The 26,757-nt window shown below is 40.1% G+C and overlaps 1 protein-coding gene across 1 annotated transcript in view; it reads right to left on the bottom strand.

Annotated features, from left to right (window-relative positions):
- The window catches only part of gfra4a (GDNF family receptor alpha 4a), a 129,091-nt gene extending 102,731 nt beyond the window's left edge, over window positions 1–26,360 (bottom strand). Inside the window, exon 1 of the mRNA XM_052151500.1 lies at window positions 25,908–26,360. Coding sequence (XP_052007460.1) covers window positions 25,908–25,965 — 58 coding nt within the window. The 5' untranslated portion in view covers window positions 25,966–26,360. The remainder of the gene's footprint in view (window positions 1–25,907) is intronic.
- Window positions 26,361–26,757: the final 397 nt, after the last annotated feature.

A 26,757-nucleotide genomic window follows, 5' to 3' on the forward strand; every position in this document is an offset into this window, starting at 1 on the left:
TAAAGCATGCTCACTGCTGTAGGTCAAATAAAGTCCTGCATGCTCGTTAGCGAATGAAAAGAAATGGCATAATTTAGCATAGCAGGAAATGCTAACTTATTCAGCCATGCAGAGCAGCTTCACACAGCAGGAGAATATTTGCTCAGTCTTGGCACTAGCGCTGCATGCAAAATTCTCTCACTGTTGCATAGACCCCCTGATAGGGGGTGGGGGGTGGGGGGGGTTGTTTGAAAAGCAAGGTATTGTGTACGCAGCCACAGGGCAGTGGGCATTGCACACCTTGAGCATTGTGTATTTGAGACGGCTTGTCAAGTTAAAAATAGTTCAAATTTTAACAACACCTCTCAAGGTGCATGCATTCAGTTACATTCAGTTACCCTCAGTATAGTTGTTTTTGACAGCAAGAATGCATCTTGTGTATATGCCCTCCTCTTACTCCAAACAGGGTGTTGAGCATTGTTGCTGCCCTGGACTGAAAGTCACCATGCAATATAGAGTGCTGATGCAAATTACTGACTGTCAGACCGCAAGGTACTACTGAAAATTGTCACTGCTATCTGATTTAAACCAAGGAGGTTATAGTGGAGACCAGGACTAGTTGTCACACTGCACTGTTTACTACACTGAATATTTCTCAGGGTAGGATATTTTTTTAAAGCCAATGTCAGCATAGCCACATACCTTAAAGTCATGAGAACAAAAAAAATCTATTGGCCATTATTGCCCAGGGGAAAAGATACAGATCATTGAATGCCAGTTTTGCTTGTTTTGAAAGCTTGTCACACTATATGGGTTAAGATGTCACAATATGCTATCAACCCTGTAAGTTTCAAGTGAAAATATATTTAATAAAATAATTACAAAGCAAAAAATAATTCATGACAAATTTTTTTTACTGTACTTCAACATAATTTTTTAACACAAATATTTCAAATCATTATTTTGAGAAACAAATATTGTAATTAATTAATTGCAGTGCTGGATAGATTACTTCTGAATTGTATTCTGGTACTGATTACAAATGAAAAATGTATAGCCAAGATGACTTGTGTTGCTCTCTCTCTATCTCTGCAAACATCGCTCGGCCATGCCCCCATCACCATCTGTTTCTGACTGTAATTAAAAAAGGAATGAAATGTTCTTACATTTTTGGTATTCCAAACACAATCCATGTGTGGTAGCAAAACATATATAAATCTTAAAAGTTGTTGCAAAAGTGCAAAACCTTTTTTGTACATTTTTGAAGCAGAGTGCAAAAGCAATTTGCAAATCTATAACTAACTTTACCGTGCTAATGCAATCGATTTGGCATTTAAGTGTGGATTACAGCCAGGGTTGGGAGGGTTATTTTTGAAATGTATTCCACTTACAGATTCTAGAATACATGCTGTAAACTGTAATTTTTAAAATATTCCTCGATTACTCAAAATCAGTAACATAATCTAAATACTTTGGATTACTTCTTCAGCACTGGCAGATTTTTTCACTTGTTTTGACTTTAAAAACTCTGCCAGTACAGTAAGACAAAATACACATGTTAAAAATACATTCTCTGAAAAACATAAATATCTTATGCAGAGTTGTTTCTAAAACAAGAATGTAACAGGGTAAAATGGAAAGGAGGAGGCAAGAACCGGACGAAGTATCAAAGTAATATTTAATTAAACAAAAATACAGAAAAATAAACACATACAGGGCAGCTGACAGTAGCTCTTTCTCTCCAGAACTGCAGAGAGGCTTTTATCCCTCTCGTCTGCTTGATTAACCTGATTAGGGGCCGGGCATGCGTCATCACGCTCCACTCTCCACCTTGCCATATTCCTCATTACTTTCCTTCAGGCCGGGGAGCCCCTAGCATGATGTGCATACCCCTCCTTTCCGGTGGAGGGTGTGCCCTTCCAGCCCCGCCTGCCGGCAGGTCTTCCCCGTCTTCTCGGACCTGGGGGGGAGGCAAGGGGAGGGAAAAACAAGCAAAAAAATAGAGGGAAAGGCCAACACGGAGCAACAGAGGCCCTCCTCCTTGCCACAAAGATAAATCTAATAGATCTTGTTTTAAGGATTTTTTAAATATTTTTACTAGGGCTGTCGATTTAACACGTTAAGTCAGTGCGATTAATTTGACAAAAAAGAACGAGTTAAAACATTTTACGATATTAATTGCATGTCCATGGACTATAATAAGGAAGATTCCTGAGAAATGCAAGCTTGTAGTACCACCTGTTTACTCCAGAGGGCAGTAAGTGAAATTTCAGCTGTATGAGCAACGCACAGTTTATACAGTGAAGAAAACACTTCAGTAGGCAGAACGACACAAACATGCGTTACGTTCTTGCGTTCAAAACACTCGGAGCGCAAATGCGATCTAAGGAATCTCAAGATGTGTTTAAAGATTGAGCATTAAACTATATTTTACTTGACACAGTGACCTAAACATTTTATGTTTATGACGCAACACACCCGAGACGTCTGACGTAAGTGTAAATTGAGGGGCCCTTAAATTAGCCCTCATATTAAATCTCGAACTGTGTGCCAATGATTGGCTTATGATCAATAATATGGTAGTGTCACACACACAAGAAGAGATAGTCACAATGTCGGGTACAACTACTTTATTGGCAGAATGGCAAAAGTACAAAGGGGCAAATCCAGAGGAGCGTAGTAAGGGGAAGCGTAAGGTCGAAGCCGGGAGATCAGAATATACAAAGACAAACAAGAGAGTAGATTAAACAGGGGAAAGCTAGCGAAACACTAGAGCTGGCAAAGCGAAGGGGTAAACTAAACAATAACCAACCACTGTGGGGAGAAAGGGCAGGGTATAAATAGAGGAATTGAACAGTGCAGGTGAAACTAATATTCCGGTGATTGGGAGCGAGTGTGAGAGCTAGAGGGGGCGGAGTGAACTTGGGGATTAGAGTTCGTTACAGCACTTCCCCCTCTGCTGCGGACAGCTCCGGACGGCCGCGCTCGGTTACGAGGAGCGCGACCTCTGGGAAGTGGTGCGGGATGATCGGGATGCTGGCGATGGTAATCAAGCTTGAGAGCTTGGTCCAAAACATCCCTCGACTGTACCCACGACTGTTCCTCAGGTCCGTAGCCCTCCCAGTCTACCAGGTACTGCAACTGACCACCCCGACGTCTGGAGTCTAACAAGGCCCGGACAGTATATGTGGGCTGACCTCCGACATCGAGTGGTGGAGGGGGTGTCTAGAATGCAGTGGGCGGGAACATGGGGCTGTAAAACACGGGCTTAAGGAGGGAGACATGAAACACAGGCCAGATTTTGTAGCTGGGTGGCAAAAGTAATTTATAAGTGACAGGGTTAATTCTCTGCACAATCTTAAAAGGGCCGACATACTTAGGGTTCAGCTTCTTGGACGGGAGACGAAGACGGATGTCTCGGGTCGATTACCACACACGCTGGCCTGGATGGAATATAGGAGTGGGTCGGCGTCAGCGGTCTGCCTTGGACTTCTGGGTTTGACTAGAGCGTTGTAGACGGTCATGGGTGGCTCTCCAGACCTGGGTGCACTTCCGGGCCCAGGCATCCACCGCCGGAACATCACTGGGATTAGCCTCCCAAGGAAAAAGGGGTGGCTGATAGCCCAGGACGCATTGGAATGGGGTGAGGCAGGTCGAGGAGCTGACCAGGCTATTTTGGGCGTATTCGGCCCAAGGAAGGTAGGTGTGCCAGTTACCCTGGTTCTGGGCACAGTAGGCTCTCAGGTATTTACCTATCTCCTGGTTGAGGTGCTCAGTCTGACCATTGGTTTGGGGGTGGTACCCCGAGGAGAAGTTTAGCTGGATGCTTAGTCTGTCACTGAAGGCCCGCCAGAAACGAGACGTGAATTGGGTTCCTCTATCAGACGTAATCTCCTCGGGGATGCCGAAGTTCCGGAAGACTTGGTCGATTACGAGGTAGGCCAGTTGGGTTGCATTGGGTAATCCAGGTAGGGGAATCAAGCGGCACATCTTTGAAAACCTGTCAATCACCACTAGGATCTCCGTCCGACCGTCGGAGGGAGGTAAGTCGGTGATGAAGTCCATGGTGATGTGGGACCACGGTCGATCGGGTACGGGCAACGGTTGGAGGAGCCCAGTGGGAAGGTGACGAGGAGTTTTGGACTGGGCACAGACTGGACAGGAAAGGACATAGTCATGGACGTCGTCCTTGAGTGAGGGCCACCAAAATCTCTTCGTGAGCAGCTCAGTGGAACGAGTGATACCCGGATGGCCGGAACAAAGGGAAGTATGGACCCACTGCATCAGCTGAGGGTGAATAATGATGGGTACGTACATCTTGTTGGGGGGGTTTGAGGAGGCGCGGACTCGTTACCTTGAGCCTGTAGGATGGCCTCCGTCAATTCCCACCTAACGGGGGCTACGATGCACGATGTAGGGAGAATAGTCTCTGGCCCCGAAGGTTTGGAGCCGTAGCTGAAGAGTCGAGAGAGAGCGTCAGCCTTGGTGTTTATGGAGCCTGGGACGAAAGGTTACCGAAAAGTTAAAACGAGTGAAAAACATGGCCCACCTGGCTTGACTGGGGTTCAACCTCTTGGCTGAACGAATGTACTCCAGGTTCTTGTGGTCGGTGAAGACAACGAAAGGGAACTTAGAACCCTCCAACCAATGACGCCATTCCTCAAGGGCTAGTTTAATGGCCAGCAACTCTCTATTCCCGACGTCATAGTTTTGTTCGAGGGGGGGACAGTTTATGGGAGTAGAAGGCACAAGGGTACAGCTTAGCGGGGGTCCCGTGTGGCTGTGAGAGCACCGCTCCCACCCCCACCTCAGAGGCGTCCACCTCCACCACGAACGGGAGCATTGGATCGGGTTGCTGGAGAACAGGGGAAGTGGTAAACGCGTCTTTTAGAGCTTGAAAGGCCTGCTGCGCAGGAGTGCTCCATGTGAGGGACTTCGGGTTGCCTCGTGTCAGAGCAGTGAGGGGTGCGGCGATCTTACCAAAGTTTAGGATGAAGCGCCTGTAGTAGTTGGCGAAACCCAGAAACCGTTGGAGCTCCTTCAACGTCCTAGGTTCTGGCCAGGACAGGACTGCGGCAACCTTGTCGGTTTCCATTCTCATCGTTCCTGCAGACAAGACATAGCCCAGAAAGGAGACGGAGTAACGATGAAAGGCGCACTTCTCTGCCTTAACAAATAAATCGTGCTCTCTAATCTCTGTAACACCCTCGAGACGTGGTTAGTGTGTTCCGAGAGTGTGGAGGAGTGAATTAAAAGATCGTCTATGTAGATGATGAGGAATTGGTCCAGCATGTCGCGGAAGATCTCGTTCATGAACGACTGAAACACCGAAGGGGAGTTTGCGAGGCCGTACGGCATCACCAAGTATTCGTAGTGCCCCCTGGTGGTGATGAACGCAGTTTTCCACTCGTCCCCCTTTCGAATGCGCACGAGGTTGTATGCGCTCCTGAGGTCAAGCTTAGTGAAGATCTTGGCTTTGCTGACTTGCTCAAGGGCCGGCTGGATGAGAGGCTAGGGATAGGTGAACTTTACCGTTACCTTATTCAAGGCATGGTAATCGATGCAGGGGCGAAGCCCGCCATCCTTCTTGTCTACGAAGAAGAAGCCTGACGCTACTGGGGAGGTGGACGGTCGTATTATGCCGAGACTGAGCGCCTCGTCGATGTAGTCCTCCATGGCCTTGGTTTCAGGCAGCGTTAAGGGGTATACTCTGCTCTTAGGGAGCGGGGACCCCGGAAGAAGATCGATGGCGCAGTCCACACTACGATGTGGAGGGAGATTAACCTGGGTCTTTTCGAACACATCAGCATAAGAAGAATACTCCGGGGGAATGGAGACCGGAGATCTCACCTTGGGGCTCTCTGGAGGTTGAAACAGGAAGGAAATACAGTGGGACAGACAATGGTCAGTCCAGCAACAGCTCTGCGCCAGGAAATATGGGGGTCGTGAAGAGATAACCAGGGGTGACCCAAAACTAGTGGGTCCCTGGGTGACCGAACAATAAAAAACTGAATGGTCTCCTTGTGGAACAAGCCTACTTGGAGGGACAATGGCATGGTTCTGAAGGAAATGAATCCCGATCCGAGGGGTGCCCCATCCAAAGAATTAACCTTGAGAGGTGGCACAACTGGACTAAGTGGGATACCAAGTCTTTGGACCAAGCCATCGTCCAAAAAATTCCCCGCTGCCCCGGAATCAACTAGGGCTGGGGTAGAAAAGGAGACATCATTAAAGATCAAAACCACAGGGAAGCAGACTTGTTTCTGGGTAATGTTAAGAATGACGGTTGTTCTAACCTGGCTTCTGGAGAGAGAAGGCTGGGGACAGACTGGGCATGAGGCAATACAATGACCCGGTTTGCCACAGTACAGTGACGCCTGTTTAAGAAACACGAGGCGGCTGCCCACATCTCTACCAGCTGCAGGGTGATCAAAAACCACGGTAATCTGGTGACAGAATTGATCGTAGGAAGCAAGAAGTGGGCTATCGGCCGTCCACAACGCGGTGGCCCATTGCCGCGCTTTGCCAGTGAGAAGTGAAATCAAAAAGTGAATTCTCTCACTGTCAGAGCGTAAAAGGGGGTGATACTTCATGTAAACTCTGCACTGCATTAAAAACCCTTGGCAAGCGTCCGAAGAGCCATCAAACCTCTCGGGGGGTTGAAAACTCACGGCACTCAGAAAAAATTGTAAGCGCTTGATCATGTCTCCCAACAGTAGATCCTTGGGCAGAAATCGCCGCACAAATCCGCTCTAGTGAGCCTTGGAGGTTTTCCACAGTATCCATTGTGACTACATTTTGTGAGGTTGGTTATTCTGTCACACACACAAGAAGAGATAGTCACAATGTCGGGTTCAACTGCTTTATTGGCAGAATGGCAAAAGTACAAAGGGGCAAATCCAGAGAAGCGTAGTAAGGGGAAGCGTAAGGTCGAAGCCGGGAGATCAGAATATACAAAGACAAACAAGAGAGTAGATTAAACAGGGGAAAGCTAGCGAAATACTAGAGCTGGCAAAGCGAAGGGGTAAACTAAACAATAACCAACCACTGTGGGGAGAAAGGGCAGGGTATAAATAGAGGAATTGAACAGTGCAGGTGAAACTAATATTCCGGTGATTGGGAGTGAGTGTGAGAGCTAGAGGTGGCGGAGTGAACTTGGGGATTAGAGTTCGTTACAGGTAGTAAACGATACATTGTATTCTAAAGCCGCTTTTTGTATTGTCTTATCAATGATTAACTCTTCTGCTACAGGAATGTAATGCATTTTAATTATCTGAATATTTTTTAATTTTTAAATATTTAAAGATAACTATGTATAATTATATATTGATATTAATATGTATAACCTTTATATATTTAGTTATTGTTATATGAGGGGCTTTCTTAGCAAATATTTGTATATGCGATTAATCGCGATTACTAAATCGGGACACTATGTAATTAATTCGATTAAAAAATTGTATCGATTGACAACCCTAATTTTTACAGGAAACCTATACAAAAATTATTATCAAGAATATGATTTTTGACCTAATATCAAAAGTCTTACTAGAAAAAAAAAGAAATTATGATCCAACTTGAATTTTCTTGATAGAAAAATATGAACGTGCCTGGTAACATAAAATAAATAGATTAGCATAAAGCTGACAATTTACACAAGGATTATTTCTGTTTATTCTGCTCCAAACATACTTCAAACTTACTTCTATGTCTGCTCGTATGAATGTGTTTCACCGCTATACAGCACTGGTAAATGATCTACATTTATGACATTTAAAATGCATGTGACAACCTGCCCCAATAAAAAAAGATGTTGCCCTTACCAGACATTTATGAATTATAGCTTTGTCCTGAGAAAACAGTTGAACCTTTCTGTTAAAATCTATCTTCATTGTATAGTTGGCCCTTTCCTTTTTTGTGTTTACGCAACAGATGTTTTTTTTTTTTTTTAAATATGATGCTTTTGACATTTTAATTTGGATTTAATTTTAATTTTAAAATGTTTTTGAATTAGGTGTTTAAAACAACCATACCGACCTCTGCCAGAGAAAACACATATTTATGTCATTGGACTTTTGACTCTTTTACTGAGCTATAGGCAACATCTGAAAGCTGGAAAATGCTGCCTTCAGAGGCTGTATATCGAGGTAGGATGAAAATAAGCTTCCTTTGAAATTGTTCTGAGACCAGTTTCCTTAGAAGGTCAATTCACAAAAAAACACTTGGTTAAGCCATTAACCGATTGGGCAGCAAGTCAGCTTGTGATAATTTCTGCTTGAGACAACTAGCCCCTGTCTTCTAATCCTTATTTTTGGATTGCACCAGGATTTTATGCCACCCATTTGAACCCGCCCCTGGTGAGCAGAAAGTGTCTTTGCAAAGGTCTGGAAGTGGCAACAAGTGGCATCGCAGATCAAAGTGGCCTGATGAGGAAGCACAGCACAGGCTCCAGCACACATAAACACAGCTATTATTTGCTAGCCCAAAAGCCTTCTTTAACACATGTAATGCTTGACAAACTTGCTCAGTGCTATATATTGTTATTCAACACCACCGGGACATTAGTTGTGCTGTGTATTTCCCTTAGCCTTTATACAGTTATTAATGATGCATCCAAACACAAATAATATTCTTAAATCACTGTGATAAAGCAGATCAAACTAAATATGCAACAGAACATAAAATTGTAAATGTCAGTTGTTAAGTAGATGAACTTCATAATAGCTAATGTATATATTCTGACGCTGAGAGCTTGAGATGGTGCCATGATTTGTGAATGGGCTTGTTCTGTGACTGATTATGGGTCGATATTTTATTTGCCTGTTTATTTTACATGGTCTTATGGGTTTAGTGCGGTGTGTGTGTGTATGAGTTTTTTTTTGCATGTTAACCATTGCTTGTGTGAATAAGTAATAATGACGAATGGGTTTAGTCCCCTGACAGATGGTAATAGAGAATCGGCCATGCTGAGCATTCTCCTACAACCTCAATAAAACCTCAATAAATCCAGCGCACACCAACATCATCTATCACCTTCCCACCAGTGACATTTTCCTGGCATTGTCTCCAAGGCCGGCCTGAAAGGGTAATTATGGGATCTTACCCTCGACCTTGTGTCCTCTTGGATGCCCAGCCCTTGTTCAGACAGATGTCTGTGGAATCCCTCTCCACCCCTAAATGCCCCTTATAGACCACTTAGGTTATTTGACCCTGGAAATGGGAGTCGGTGACCATTGAGTGCCTTTCCTGACTCAGCATTTTTCGACAGATCATTAAGTTACCTGACAGAATAATAAGCGTTTGACCCTGAGAGAGAAAAATTTAACAAGACCTGCAAGCTGCTGGTATGTTTCCAAAGCATGGGCATTTTTATTAAGTAAATGTTACTTCAAATGCAACTGGATTTTGTAATATGGCTCAGATCAAGTTCTGAAGCAGCAGGCTATGAATATAGTTTAAGGTCAATTCAACTCTTGCCATAGACTGCAACTGTGTCCTTATACAGTACATTTGATCTGAATGCTCTTGATTTAAGCTCAATAGACTGAGAATAGAGGACAATTTCTAAAGAAGGCATTAATCTTACGAATCTCTCTTCAAAAGAGGCCAACTGCCCTACTGATTTCTATAATGCTGAAGTGTGTTTAAAGGAATATTTTGGGTAAATACAACTTAAGCTATATTGACTGCATCTGTGGCATGCTGTTGATTACAACAGAAAATAATTTAGACTCGCCCCTCACAGTTCGTAAAAGAATTTGTGTTTTGCAACATTAAGCATTTACATGTTTCCATTGATCACGGTATAAATAATGAGAATCTACGCACCTGGATGCAAGTGTCTGGAAGTTTAAATGCAAACATTTGAAGCTGTGGATGCACTTCTAATAATTCGTTATCAATGTATTTCCTGTCAACATTTCTTTATAGATATATCAAACCCCTTTCTGGTATCCTTGTGCTATTTTTTATCACAGCAATCTCTTGTTAATGCAGGTAATGTCTTTAGGTCATGGTTAAACTTTTGAAACTGTCTAATAAAGCTACTTTAAACATTTATAGTATTTGCTGTGCTATACACTTGCCCCATAGGCTTCCATTGTAAAAGCATGACGGTAAACACATTTTCTTTTGTTTTTATAAACTCGGAGACTTGTTTTCTGTGGTAATCGACAGCATGCCAGAGAGCATGTCAATGGAGCTCAAGGTGTATTTAACCTGAAATATTCCTTTAGTATGAGTCCAGGGTCAAGCTAGTAGTCACTAACTTTGTTCATGTATGTGTTCATATATTGGAAAACAGCAGCAGGTCTCTAACAAGTTTTTTTGTCTGCAGGTCCAACAAATAACTGGTAAAACATCTTTCAAATCAGCACACATACAGCTGCAGCCCAGTTGAGTCCATTGACCCCTACACTCTAAGCTGAGGATCAGTGAGGAGGTAAGTGGGAGGAAAGTAGACATTTCTAATTACGGCTCTTATGGTTCAGTCCAATAAAGCTCGGGTTACAACAGCCCACCTGCTGTTACCCAGCCAACAGCAATACACACTTAACACACAAACACAAACCATGGTCTGTTGTCCAAATACATTTCCATTTATAGCTACAATCATCTAGTATATTTAAACTATCATACTAGCATGAGTGCTTTTGTTCTGATTTGGCCTATTGTCTATGGCCAAATGACAGCCTTGCTGATATCAAGTAAAATGGCACTATTGAATGAATTACATTTATGCCCTTGGCAGACGCTTTTATCAAATGTGACTTGCGTTCAAGTTATAGATACATATATGAATTTGTGTATTTCCTGGGATTCAAACCCCTGACCTTAATGTAGCAAGCACCATGCTCTATCAGTTGATCCTGGAACACAGAGCTCAACAATGTTGGGTAAGTTACTAAAATTTACTTTTCTAAAAATAATAATCAGACTACTTCACTGATTACTTCATCGGAAAAGTAATCACAATACTAAATATTTTTCTTTTAAGATTTTATTTTCACAGAAATTACCCCCCCCCTCCCCCCACCCCAACAAGTTCAAAATAATATATGTATTTAAAATGTTTTCAACTGAAATTCTGTAACTGTAATCTGATTACAAAAATATAATGTTTTACACTACTTAAAAAAATCAAATAAATTGATTACAGTAACTAATTAGTTTGTAATAAGACTATAAAATAGGCCTACTCTTGGAAAACTGATTGCAATTAAATTAGAGGACTGGAACTAACTGTTGTATAATTTTGAATGTATATCAGTTACAATGAATTACTACTACTTTTATTGTTTGTCAAATCTAAGAGCTGATCCAGGTTTTTAATTTCACAAGTTTTAAAACTTGCAGGTGTACACACATTCAGAAACAGAGTCTGATCAGAGACTTCAAATAAGGGATTGTTGAAATAAAGAAATCAGGGCCGCTGAACAGTGAATGTTAAAACAACCCTATGACCGTAGATCAACCTTATAGACAGAAAAAAAAAACAATGAGAGAAATGACGTGGAGTAGCTAAAATTTGATCTCGACCTGATTTAGGACGCCAGTGGTTTGTCCTCTCGTTTTAACCTCCCTCTGCCATGTCTGAATGGTTCAGCATTGTTGTCCCTTTTTCTTTGATCTAACCAACCTTTCTCCACCTGTCTGCATGAACTGATTGTAAAATGCCATTTTTCATGTTTTGATTCGGATGAAAAGTCATGCTTTGAACATTTCCTCTTAAATGTATCTGCTTCAACAGTCCCCCTACTGGGAATCATCATCAATAAATGTAACCTAGTACCACATAAAATTCAATAGAAAAATGAATTTTCAAGCACAAAAGAAGAGATTATTTAATATTGAAGAGGAACATGGGAGTTACTACATCAGTTTGCAGGTAATAAACTTTAAAACATTAATTTTAATGATGCTCCAGATTTCAAGAAAGTGCCAGCAGAGGTTTTGAAGTCTACCTCGGGGAGCCTTAAAAATACAGGAATGACTTCTGATCTGCTCTTCTCTTATACAGTACATAAAGACTGCCACTGAAATTGTTTAAGGCTTTTCAAAGAGGAGCGATCTCTTTGGAAAACACTGAATATTGAGCATTTCCAGACGCAGGGATTGCTGGCAGTTTTTGTTGGCTGGAATTAGACTGTGCATTGGTGATGGGACTCATATTGGAGCAATGAATGTGACTGCCTTTGATGCTAAAGTGTTTGCATACCTGTACGTTTCTGTGCATGTGTGTGCTCCAGGTATTTCATTGCAGCCACCACCATTTCTCTACATCTTGCTCTCTTTCTCACTCCCCAATCCTGTAAAACACTTCAATCCAGTAAACTGCTATGCCGAGATTGAACAGCAGAAACACGTGTGGTGTGTCTGCAATCAGCCTTGTTAAACACGCACAGCAGCCGATGTTGATCAGAACACAGATGCTGACCACACACTCTGAATCTCTGATTAAATCCATGCATCAGAATACAATTCAACCACAATTCAAGATATACGGTGTTGTGTTGTATTTTAGCACTATAAGCTACTTAGAAAACACGAGGGCTTGTGCAGATGAAGAGAGTGCATGCAAAAAAAGTCAACACAGATAAGTGGATTAGCCCCCAAAAAGCTGCAACTGATTCAATTTCAGAATTTTTTTCCTCCCTAAACACCTGGTAAATTATAGCAGGTGGTTCAGCTGGAGGTGGTAGACAACAAATTATTAAACAATATTGCTTGTAACTCTATTAAAAACCTAGCACTATAAATCTTTTCATGGTGCTCCAGATATTACAGGGAGTTTCCGGTAAATTATGAATCATCCAAAATCAAATGGCCAGGGAGATCATTTATGTTATGACCACTGGTTTCTTGTGTTGTCACTGGCAATTCTTGCTGGTTGATGCCATAACTATACCATTCTGCAGGCAAAAAGTATTTTTCTTCATTGATAGATCTTCACAAATATTCTGACAAAATACATGCACCAGAAGAGAACTGCCATTGAAATGAAAGGGAATGCTAACAGATTGCTTTTCCAAGTATCACTGTTCCCACAATCATGGAAAATTTGAAAATATCACATAAAAAAAGGGATTTCCAGCAGTGAAAAGTCATGGGAATTAGTTACATCTTCAAAAGTCATGGAAATTTCTATAGTGAATATAAATGTTTAGTTGTGCTCTGTTCTAAAATATTTCAGAGGCTAAAAATTGCTCTTAATAACTATATTATGACTATATAGATACAAAATAAAATCTTTATCCAGTTATCCTAACAACTGAAAAAAAAAAAAATCATGTTAAAAGTCATGGAAATATCATGGAAATTAGTGGGGGAAGTGTGGGAACCCCCTATTGTAGACCTTTTTGTTTGGAAATATCTGGCACCACCACCTCTGCTATTAGCCATCTGTTGAGTGGATGAGATCCAAATCCAATGCTGCCACCCACACGCTGTGAAGGTATCGAAACTCCCACCTTCCGATGCTTCATCTGTCACTTAAGACAGCTCGGACCGCGGGAACATCACTCTGCGTCCCACTGACTAATGAACATTGATAGCCCTCAAAGAGGACAGTGGGTAATCCCGGGAGCACGTCGGGGAGACGGGGATCAATAGATGCTGCTTAATAACTGTCCATCTCTGCCCGACCGCTAACACTGATGGTATTCGGACAACACAGCATTTCCACTTTGCATTCCTTCTCCTTCATTGTCACATTTAATTATATTTAATTACAAATGTTTCCATTTGTTTTTGCATGTTTGTGTATGCACATGTAGTTGTGTGTAAAAAAAAACCATAGGAAATGTCAACAATGTCTCACTCAGAAACTTTAATTTGATAAGATACCAAAGTTGCCAATCAAAAACCAGCAATGTCAAAATGAAACATTTCTCAAAAAGTTCATCCAAAACCATATGATCAATTATCAAGGATGTTGGGAGCCTGTAGTCGTGAGTTCGAATCCAGGGCGTGCTGAGTAACTCCAGACAGGTCTCCTCAGCAACCAAATTGGCCAGGTTGCTAGGGAAGGTAGAGTCACATGGGGTAACCTCCTTGTGGTCGCTATAATGTGGTTCTTGCTCTCGGTGTGGTGTGTGGTGAGTTGTGCGTGGATATCACGTAGAATAGCGTGAGCCTCCACTTCCGCTATGTCTCCGTGGTAACACACTCAACAAGCCACATGATAAGATGTGTGGACTGATGGTCTCAGACGTGGAGGCAACTGAGATTTGTCCTCCGCCACCCGGATTGAGGCGAGCCACTATGCCACCACGAGGACAAGAGTGCTATGGGAATTGGGCATTCCAAATTGGGGAGAAACATTTATATAAAAAATGTATCAAGGATGTTAACTATTGTCTCATTTGTGACTATTTATATTTCTCCAGTAGAATTGTAGGATAAACATCTGAGAAAAAGAAGATGCTTAAATATAAATTAACTGAGAGCTCCATTAAAAAAGTATCATGAGCTACAAAAGAGCAAACTCTGTGTAATGTGATTTTCCTCTGGGAATGTATCAAAGTGAGTAGACCATCAGCAAAAGTTGTTGTCAACAAATAGATTTAATTAAACTATGTTGTATCCTTCAGTGATGGGCAGTAAACTACAGCATCCTTGCACACCAAGAGACCAATTTTAAATATAAATGAGCTCACCTTCACAAAACTGACACCATTTATCACTCTACCTTAACACAAAAAGTTAAAAACAAAGGCAATCCAAGTAAGAACATCTAATTCACTTGACCCGTTCTGAACAATCTATACAGTAGCCTCTACAAAGAAAAGCTAGAAATTAGTTTTATTGAGTAAAATGGAACAGTGCATGTTGGATTAGATAGATAGATCAGGTGTGTGAATTGCCTTGTAATTGCAAACAAACCACCACTTGAGTGCATGTGTGTGTGTGTGTGTGTGTGTGAGAGAGAGAGAGAGAGAGAGAGAGAGCGAGAGAGCGAGAGCGATGCTTGCTATCACAGTGATCTGGCTGTCATGTAAACATGGTGTTTGCTTTGGTGAGTTGCTGTGGAGCATGGGGCTGATAATTGAAACACATAAAGCAACACACACACACACACACACACATATTCTAATCTTTCTCTGATTGTTAACACTATTAGAATAATGTTTTCCTTTAGGAAAATGGCTTAATAACCATCCTAAATAATAATTTAATGAAGAATGCAAAAGGTTAATAGGTTTGACTGTGGGTTAGGCTCAGGTTTATGGGATAGAAACAGGGGTTACATTGGGGCGTAACAGTCTGGATCAGCGTTCCAGCACCTCATTCATAAAATATTTTTTTTTTCAGCAAGTGTGCTCACTCGAATTACATAAGCACAGTACTTCCATCTAGTCCGTGTCAGATCCTGATTCACTATTTTTGTCTAAAGCGGTAATATTTTAACAGGGTCCACTTTGCTACACTGCCAACTTTTGTTCCAGTTAGATGACGAATTAATATTCAACCAGTGGTGGACAGTAACGAAGTAAATGTAATTCGTTACTGTACTTAAGTAGCTTTTTTGCGTATCTGTACTTTTTAAGTATTTAAATTTGGGGAGACTTTTACTTTAACTCCACTACATTTCAAATTCAAATATCTTACTTTTTACTCTACTACATTTTCAAAATCAGTCATTCCTTTTTATTTATGAGTGGATAAAAACGTAACTGGTCAAACGAGCCACCAATCACAGTACAGCGCGCGCTCTTTGTTTTGAACTTGCCTTGGCCGCATCTACTAAGCGCGAACCAGGGGTGCGTTTCCCTAAAGCATCGTTATCCAACTATGGTCGCAAGTTCCGTCGTTATCATCATAGTTCAACGAGTCGGTGTTTCCCGAAACCATCGTTCCAACGAACATTCGCAAACAGCATCGCAGAGTTGTGTGGTTGGAACGACAGCTCTCGACCTGTGGTTAGAAGCAGAGTTTCTTGTTATTATAACATGTGGGCTTAATAAATTATTATCTTGAGCCAAATAAGCAAGATGAGATTCAGTACAATCAGTATCTTTTATTTAGAATATGTAGAGAATTCACCCAATGCTCGCTGGTAGTTGAATGTGCCTCTGTAGCCACCATCCGGGTTACCAAACAGCGCATGCGCAGGAGGTGGTGTAAAAGGTTTATACCAGGCTAGGCTACTGGTGACTGTACAAGCAAGCTAATAAACGGTTCGGTTTATAAAGTATTCAGTCTAAATGATCATTATACAGAAGACATACAAATGTCCTTTATGTGTTTTAGTTTGTCAATAGATTTAAAGCACCGTTTTTGAAGAGTGCGCATGTGTGAACGTGCTCTAGTGTGTAAGAACGAACCTATGATTGATCTGGAAATAAAGCAAATAACTGAGAAAAATATGAGATAGTCCTCAGATGACATGTCCGTAATTTATAGCAAAACATCTAGCATTAATTCGATCTCAAACAGATTCATTAAAAGTAGTTTTTACTCCACCACATGTGTGACATCATTAACCAACGTGGTTGAACAACCAATTTGCGACAATACGGTTTCGGGAAACAGTCGTGACTAAGTTGATTTCTTCAACAGTGCATCGTACTACGGTAGTGGAGCAGCAAGTTACGTCGTTGTACGGGAAACGCACCTCAGAGCCATTAAAGTTGCGAACATAGACGGTTGCGACAGTGATCTCGCCGCCGCGCGGTCACGTGATTCGTGTAGCTCTCAATAGTTCCAAACAAATTGCGTTGCCAATGATTTTAAGCGGGGCAGAGAGCAGCAGCTATTATTGCAGCAATTATTGGTAAATATTGACGCATAATGTACGTTGCTTATTATGTTGACACTAAAATGACTTGCATATAATAGCATTTTTTTTCTGGGGAGTAGCAGAAACACTGCATTAATACGTTTTTGTGTTTAATTTTGGAGGGAAATTGGCTGCTCCCATAACATAGAATATATATGTATGTATATGTGTACGTGCGTGCGTGTGTGTATGTATATATATATATATATATATATATATATATATATATATATATATATATATATATATATATATCTATATATATATATATATGTATATATATTTAATGCCGTTGTGCAGGTTTATGTAAATGTATCATAACATTAGGATGTTAATAATTATGACCATAGACACTCGAGAAAAATATATACAGTAAATACTGTAAATGTATTATACCTTATGGGAACAGTCCCTTCCCTCCAAAATTAAACACACAAAAAATGTATTCAATTCAAATATATATATATATATATATATATATATATATATATATATACATCTGACTAATTAATGTCATTTTATTAATAGATTGGTGTGCCAAGAGTGACATTAGTCTTAGAGTCTTGTGACAAATTATAATAGGACATTATGGCCATAAAAAATCATAGTACTTGGATACTTAAGTACATTTGAAGGCAAATACTTTTGTACTTTTACTCAAGTGAATGTTTAAAGGCAGCACTTCTACTTTTACTTGAGTAATATTTTACCTTGAGTATCTTTGCTTTAACTCAAGTACATGGTAAGTGTACTTCGTCCACCACTGTATTCAACCAGTGCTCCAAGTGGGAAGAAATGTGTAATAGCAGCGTGTGTGGTGAGGTGGTTCCCCCACCTCAAAAATCTCAATTTAACCCATGGATAAAAAATAAATAAAAGTATTATTATCTCAGTAAGTAGTAAGTCACTCGAAAGTATGTGTATATGTATATGTATATACACATGTATATACGGGGCAGTGGTGGCTCAGCGGTTAAGGCTCTGGGTTACTGATCAGAAGGTCGTGGGTTCAAGCCCCAACACCACCAAGACACCACTGTTGGGCCCTTGAGCAAGGCCCTTGAACCTATCTGCTCCAGGGGTGCCGTATCATGGCTGACCCTGCACTCTGACCCCAGCTTAGCTGGGATATGTGAAAAATAAATAATTTCACCATGTATATGCAGAAATGTATGTATAATGTGTGACAATTGGTCAAATTAAATTAATTAAATTAAATTAAATTAAATATATATATATATATATACTTATACAACAGTTATCTTCAGGACTTGAATCTGACAACACTAGGATGCTTTACTCTTTGTATAACACAGCTTGTATCATGTGTTCCTGGCATTCCAAATTAGAGTAATAAAAGCACTGCAGATAGCAAGAGGTGGGGATCAGGTGAGCATTTCGATTCATCCCTGTGATATTACATATACACCAGGAGGTGAAAGAAATAAAGGGGGATAGACTGAGAGAACTATTGATTAAGGCAAATAAACAGAAGCACAATTTCACTTTAGACACTTCGGAAATGTCCTTAATTGTGATTTAGTGTGAGCCTACAGAGCTACAGTAATTCAAAGTTATATAATCACCTTCATGTTATTCCAAAGCCAAATGATTTGCTTTCTTCTGTGGAACACAAGAGAAGAAATTCTGATGTCTACGCAGCTCTTTCTTTTACAACACAAGCATCTCCAAAAAGTACATAAAAGCATGATAAAAGTACTCCAAATTACTTGTGTTATATATTCCAAGTCTTCTGAAGTCAATCATTTAGAAGGATGGGACAGTGCAAACTGTTTTGGAACATACAGACAAACCATAACCCATAGGTAAGAATTGTTTTAAATTTTATATTTTGAAGAGGGTATTTACATAGTAGTATTAAACGTACAGTGGCAGAAAAGAAACCCGTTTAATTTGATTAGGTATACAGGTGTATAATGGCCAGAATGAATGGATCCAGCTTTAACAAGGTGCACTGGTGCATTAAAACTTGCACTGGATTGTGTAATTCTTGATCCACTTTGCAGAAGACAACAGTGAACTTTGTTTCTTGCCAGGATTCTGAGAGTTCACATGCTTCACCTCAATTGATCTGCTCCCACACATACACTTACACAGCATATATTCACACACAAGTCAAAGACACATGTCGGCTCTACAGGGGTTGTGGTTCACAAGTTCTCAGAGCTTGAATGATTTGTTCCTCAGGAACAAAAGTCTCTTGCAGTCAGAAGGGACCCAAGTGCTACAGTAAAAAGAACAAAATGTGTCTCACTATTTCACTTCACAAAACACTTTATATTCCATCCCAGACACCATGAGACTATGCATTGTTGATCTGTATTCTTGTGGTTGTGACACACGAACAGACTCAGACGAGAGACTTGACACTGTTCATTTGTATTCACGTGACCGTGGCTCAGCTCTGTGCGATGGGGCGAGACCAGACTCAATTTCCCCCAATTTTGCTACTAGTCTCCGTAGCACAAGAACTATATGCTTTTAAGCGAGGTGACAGCATTCTTCAGCACCCTGTCGAGATGAAATTCCCCCAGACAATCTCAAGCCTCACTTTTCCCCATCTGTATGCTGCATGGAAGTCGTAAAAATGCCAGATTCTTTTATTGAGGTGCTGGTAATTGCCCTGGCAGTTTAATCGTGCCTTTACAAAAGACGTCAGAATTACGGGCCGTTAACATAATGAGCACCTCTGTCACCTCCTCCTGTGCTTCAATCCTCTCCACCCGCTCGCCATTTGTGCACGAAGCTTGCCTTTATCTAAATCTAAAATGTTTTTAATTTATCCTCTTTTCTTCTCTGCTCCCTCCTGCTCTTATCACACAGACGATGGGGCGGATTGTATGGTGCAAATCACTGTAACAAGCCAACTGAATAGTTGACTGGGCTGACACAGAGGGGCATATTTCAGATCAGACCCCACATTGCACATGTGCACACATGATCATGTGGAAAAACAAAACAGGTTTTGCCTTTCATGTCAAATCTATTCAAATGTTTAATTCGTGTAATGTTTGTTTATGTCTTGCAATAATGCAATGCATTGTGTATGTCCATGTCTGTAGTTCCAGCTTTGGCCACCGGGGCTTAAAAATTTCGGTTTGCAGAGCTGTATGTGCACACATGCACACACTTAAAGACCTATTTTGATTGTAATTTGATGTCATAAGAGCCTTATGTGTTGAACACGGTGCAAAGTCAGTGTTTATTAACTGATACTGCTTTTTTACAAGTGATTTGTGAGAAAGGGAATAAAAGTCATTTTTTAAGTGCCTCAAGTGTTCATTTCACCAAGAAAAGGCTGGAATATGTACAACAAGCTGCATAAAAATAATTTTTTAAAATGTAGGTTTAGTAACGCGATTCTATGAGACCGGGTTGCCTGTACATATTATCAGTCATGCAGGGCTTTTTAGCATTGGACTGGTTGACAAGTCAAACACATAAAGATATACAAAGATTTAAATGAAGAAACGCCATTTATGCCACAGTAGCGGATAATGGCATAGGTGACATAAAGCAGCACAGTGCTCTCTGGCAACACGTGGCACACCCCCTCATACACCTCACAGTGATGCACTCCACTACTCTATTAATCATTTGCGTCAGTTTGACAGGATTGTACCCACTCTAAGTTTCATGACCATCTTTAATTGGAATTTAATTGTGTCCTAGTGGCAAATGTAACCACAAGTGCAATCCTCTCTCGCACCCTGCGACCAATGGAAGTGAGCACTAGGAGTTTGCACTAATTTTAGATATGGACCAGTTATCAGAAGACTAAACTTGCTCAAGAGACAGGCTCGACAACAAGTGGGGGAGGAAACGACAACAACACTGGCTGTAGTAGAAACAGATAAGATGTACTGAAGAACATAACAGTAAATTAAAACAACATCACAACATAATATGCGAGACAATAATGACTTCTCCCAATTTAGACTCCGAAATGTATACTTTCTTGTAATTTATTATTAATTAGTTCCCTATTTTAACTACTATTGGTTATTTTTTAAATAATTTTGACCTTTGATTTAAACTCATATTAATACATTTAATTAATCTTTCTTTTCAAATTTAGATAATTTAGACATTAGCTCATTCCTAATTAGATTGGTTCCCTTTTTTGCTAATTATTAAATATAATTGTTCAAATAGTAACCTCTTGAAATACCTCTTTTCGAATATTCTTTGTCCTCTTTTGAAAACAATCAAAAAACAAACAAACCAAAAAAAAAAAAAACAAAGAAAATTATAATTACATTAAATCAAATAGACATTTACAATACCAGTCTCAATATAAGTTGAGATAACATTCAATTCTGTGTCAGTGTTCTTTTCCTTTGCACGTAATTCAGTTCTGAACAACACAGTTCATGCAAAAATGCACAATCCTACCACATTCTTTATATGGTTATAGCTCGCCAGTTCCTGCACCGTATTGACACCTTTTAGTGTGAGGCAGGGACAATTTGAGGTCAGAATCCTCTTTGGAAATCATCAATTATTGAGCAAAATGTGACCGGCATCCAACTCCAGGGAAGATAGAAAGGACAAAAGAGGAAAAAAAAAAAAGAAAAGGGGGAAGAAAAAACAAACCCAACCTTGCAAAAGACAAGGCCAAATACACAATTAGATACTCATTTGCATTATATACATTATTACAACAATCAACTTGTAAATAACATATTTTGCTTCCTTTTCATCTTACATTAACATGCTAAGATTACATTCGTATAAAACAACATATACTGTACTCAAATTATATATTGGGCCTCATCACCCCCGCAGCACATGTGCACCGCATGGTTAGCATGAAGAGCTCATAACTCAAATACACAACATAACCTTGTAATAACACTTGTAAAACTCTTAAAAGTAACTTTCAACTTTGTGTTATAATGGAAGGAAAGAAGTAATATTTCATTAAAATTGTATCTTCTCTTTCTTTGAACCCAAAATGGTCTTTTAAACACCTTTTACATATAACTGCATATAACACCCGCAGCATTTAAGATTTAAATAACAATTAACCAATATTTAACCAAGATCTCAATAGATGAGATTCTCTTAAAAAAAAGTTTTTTTGTGTTACTACTCACTCACGATTGTTTGACTCATCAACTTTCAATCCACACTTCTTTTTCCAAATCTCTGTCTCTTATCTCTGAAATCCAACTTTTAGTTATGTCCTTTCTAATCTATTTCTCTGTTTTAGGGCTTTTTTAGAAGACACAACAGAAGCAGCTTCATCAGCCGTGCTCTCTCTAGAGGAGCTTCCTCAAAATCTCCTGCTGTCTGCAATGACGCAAGCAGGTACAGGGCGAAGCTTAGAAAAACACCCTTAAACTTTACAGATATTAATTAAATACAAATACTCTATTTAAATATTTATGCATACTATAACACTTTTTAGTCTCCTTTTTTCCAGCTTTGACTTGGACTACTAGTAACCTAGGTTACACAAAGGGGTAGATTTCTGTGGGAATAGAGCAGACAATATTTGTTATATATATGTGCAATATATATTTGGGTGATTATCTGTTGAGGGTTGTAATGGGCCAGCATCTGTTTTTTAGTCCCAGTCCATCCCTGTAGTCAGGTGTGCTAGTTACGACACAGGACATGTTCTGTACAAGACACACTTGAGACATGTCACATGGCAGCCCTGTCTGCACACTGCACATTAATGCACTATCCTCAACTGAATCAAGTCAATCCCAGTCAATATTCACAGCTCTGAGACAGCTAATTAAAAAGCCACCCCAAAAACCATGTCAAATGAATGAACTAGGAGATGTATGCAGAGGATAATTAGCAGGGTAAGGTTAGAGAATCTGGACAAGCCAATAAAAGAGAGGAGGGACCATTAAAGCTGGTGAGAAACAGCAGCCATGCCAGAATAAATTTATATCCCATTGTGCTGCTATGCACTGCACCGCATAATGTAATCTGCCACAATTCAAGGATACTAAACGTGCGGCTAACAAATTTATTCAATCCCCTAGGAGCTTAAAAGGCTAAATGAGCATTAGTCTACGAAAGGTGGAATTAATTTGCTTTGCACGCTTGAATCGCACACTATTGTTAACTGTGGGAAATTACATAATGATCGTATTAACACATCAACACTTCGAGAAAGGGTATTTTGGTTTGTTCAAATACTCTAGAAGTATATAAACCTTAAAACAAATAGTAATATAATAAGTAACATGAAATCATAGGCTAATCATTGCCCTTATTTTTATGTGTTTTGCATTTAATCACATTTAATTTCCCTTTGTCAACAGATGAAGTATTCTAACGCTTACTCTAATTAAAAAAAGATTTACTTGTTATGAGAATGACTTAGTAGCAAATTGGGTTTCATAACTGTATATATAAAGTGATTACACTGCAACAAAACAGCTGAGAAGCCCATTAAAGTTTCCCCTTGGACTTGCACCTTGATGGCTATCAAAGCAAAGTGTGACACAGGACACAAACCAATCATTGCTCACATTGCTCCTACTTCCCTGCAGGACAGGACGCTTCATAGATTGACCCAAAATATTTGCCGTGAGGAGATGGCTATATTTTTAAAAGAGGTAAAAATGAACATATTTACACTTTGAAGAAGTGCTAAGAATAAAGTGAAAGTGTGTGAAATGTGTGAGTACAGACCAGGAAGTGGAGGTGTATTTGGAGTGTGGGATAGTTTGTGTCATTGAGACATTAGAGATCAAACATCACTTAACAGATATGCATGCTGTTGTATTTTGCGTCTATGTTTGTGCAAAAAATCAAAGAAAGAGATGCCAAAAAGTGTCACTCAGTGACAGTATCGCACTGTATGTGCCTCTGGCTATCTAGCTGTTGGCTATATGTCTTTTGTCCTATGCCTATGAAACACACTGGAAAATTAGTGTGTATGAAGGAGAGTTAGTGTACTTGTTATACTGATAGCATTCTCTTACATCTGTTGTTATACATGTTGATACTAATACAGTGCTATAACATTGTTATTGCAGGAAAGCTTTTCCCCAAGGAATAGTCTTATGTTCTGTTCTGCACTTGATTGTATGGGTGTTATGGATTTTACCTACACACTCTCATGGTGAAATTGTAAGGATTCATACAAATTCATATGATATTGTGCGACTGCACTCATAAGAATTCCTGTGAATTTCACTACAGCCAATGACAAAATGGGACATCTAATACACAACAATGACTTGCTTCTGTCACACACAACAGCTCACACTCTACTGATCAGTTAGGTTTAGATAAGGGGTTTGGGTAAGGGCATAATATTAATAAGCATGTCCTAAACGACTCATGCGTAAAACTCCTGCATAATTCCGCTTTAGACATCCAGGAATTTGTACATGATGACATCATACACATTCACAGGAATTAACATACAAAATCATACGAAATAGCCAACTTGTAGAATATGTAAACATTTTAATGAGACTGGGTTGGATTTCACTGCCTTCATGGATTTTTGCCTTCGTGAAGAATGGGGTTAGTAATTCAGTCATTGTAATCAGATTGTAATCAGATCATATTACATTAATAATTACTTAAAAATTACTTTCTAAAACAGAAATGTTTTTGTTTTTCCACTCAACAAATTCAAAATTATGCATATATTTCCTCCTTGTTCATTGCTGCATTTAAGCAATTCATTAAGCATCACACGTTTCTGCCTTACAATGACTCTTATTGACTCTTCAGCTGTCACAGAAACACAAAGATATGTATATATGAACACACTTTGTGTTTTACATTTATTCTACATAATAGTATTATTTTAGAATTTATTTATTCAATTATCAACTGGGCGGCTGTGGCTCAAGTGATAGAGCAGGTTGTCCACTAATCGCAGGATTGGTGGTTCGATTCCCAGCCCACATGACTCCACATGCTGAAGTGTCTTTGGGCAAGACACTGACCCCCAAGTTGCTCCCAATAGCAGGCTAGTGCCTCGCATGGCAGCTCTGCCATCATTGGTGTGTGAATGGGTGAATGAGATGCAGTGTAAAGCACTTTGAATACTGCTAAGGCTAAAAAGGCTCTATATAAGTGCAGACAATTAACCATTTAATCTAAAAAAGCATTACACTATTTTTTACATAAAAGTAATCACTTTACACCCAACACTGACGATGAAGCCTAAGCTTCAAAACACAAAACACCAAAACACCACTTTCAATTAAATTAACCTATTTACTTTACATATTCATTCAATTGGAGAATTTTACATCTAAAAGCAATATATGAACCATGACTCTACCAGTAGACTACATAATACTTGACAAAATCTATTAAACATCATAACCTCTTAGAGGGCAAAAGGAAACTTTGCATTGTCAGTCTAATCATCATATTTTTTCTATACCCTAGCATGCCAAGAAAGCCTCCCCTGAAACACCAATGCTATTCATAGATACTTTAAGCCCGTTTGACAAAACTAGGTCTCAGTAGAATGCACAAATGAAATAGTAGGACGGCAGGATCCAGCGGCATGAGGTCTAGTTAGGAGGTATCGTTTGCAAACGCTTTTGACAGGATGCCTCATGACCCGACAGTCTCGGGCTGTTGGTTCTTCGCAGTTTCTTTAAAGACATTTGCGTAGATGCAGTAGGACGCATCATCCGTGCTCTACCTGCGGACGACACGAGATGCCAGGCTTCGCGTCACAATGACGCGCGCAGCTTGACGGACTGGGTGTTATGCTGTTGCTTTTTAATGATGAAGGTAATGTGCCATGAACTATCATATTAAATACGCGCGAGAAGTGATTTTTGAACACAAACATAATCACATTAGCAGGTCGTCCGATCCGTGTCATTTGCTGTGCCAAACATTATACTGCCACTTAAATGGGCACTGAGAATTCAGTGTAATTACTGTAGCTATAAGGACTCCTTAAACACTGCCACTCACACACAATAACTTGTGAAAAAATTACAATAGTGTAAAAACAAAGTTTAAGTTAAAACGTAGAAAGCACATTGAGGAAGATCCGAGCGTCTGCAGGAAAAGAGGGGATTTGCTCATCATTCTCTCAACATCCGCAACAGCTGCAGCTGAGCTCATCCTCCGTTCCCTTCAAATCAGCAGAATTATTCAGAAGAAAACTCACCAAAAATTGCCAGCTGGAGCAAGTAGAGCCCGATGAGATCCATCCTGTTCAGAGCCATCAGTCCGACAGCAACAATCCTGAGGCAGTTAGAGACTTTTGCGACTGCCCGTGTCCACTGGCACCAAAGTTGTCCCAAAACGTCGTATACTGCGCTCAGTGCTGATTTCCCCCCAAATTGCTAGGTGCAATCCAAATCATGTCATAGGAACAGAGCACGTCGAGAATCATTTTTTATTACCCGACAAATCTGGTGCAAGATGAGAGAAACAGTTGCGCAAAATCAGTGTCCCTAAACGCCAATATTTCACTCACAAGTTTAAATGTTGCATTTAAAATCTAATTAGCGCTCGAGCCGCTAAATGAAGAGCGGTGTTCGGGATTAAATTAGGATGTTTATACGTAAGGTGCCGCGTCTCTGCCTAACTCAATGAGCGCACGAAAACACTGACACCAAATCACTGCACGAGTGAGCAGCAGTGCGTTCTGCCCTCCAACTCCACTGACGGCAGAGCAAGACTAGGCTATTGCCAGGGAAATGTTTGCAACTGAATGTGATTATGAATACGCAGGAATGCATGTCAATTACATTTCATAGCCTGCTGCAGGACGGTTGATCACTGTGTTACAGAGTGAAAAAAGGGAATTCCGTATTGATATCAGATTTTTCGAAATCCATCACGTTTCTTTGTTAGAAGATTCGTTTTCAATTAGAGAGAAATGTAAATTAGTTTACACCCACATGGGGAAAGAAAATCGGTCGCGTCATTAATGGAAAAAATATTGGTACCTTGAAGTTTCCAGATAAAACCAGTTGTGGTCATCATTTAAACTGTATTCTTATTCTATTGCA

The sequence above is a fragment of the Xyrauchen texanus genome, chromosome 20 (assembly GCF_025860055.1).
Source record: "Xyrauchen texanus isolate HMW12.3.18 chromosome 20, RBS_HiC_50CHRs, whole genome shotgun sequence".
Lineage (NCBI taxonomy): Eukaryota > Metazoa > Chordata > Actinopteri > Cypriniformes > Catostomidae > Xyrauchen > Xyrauchen texanus.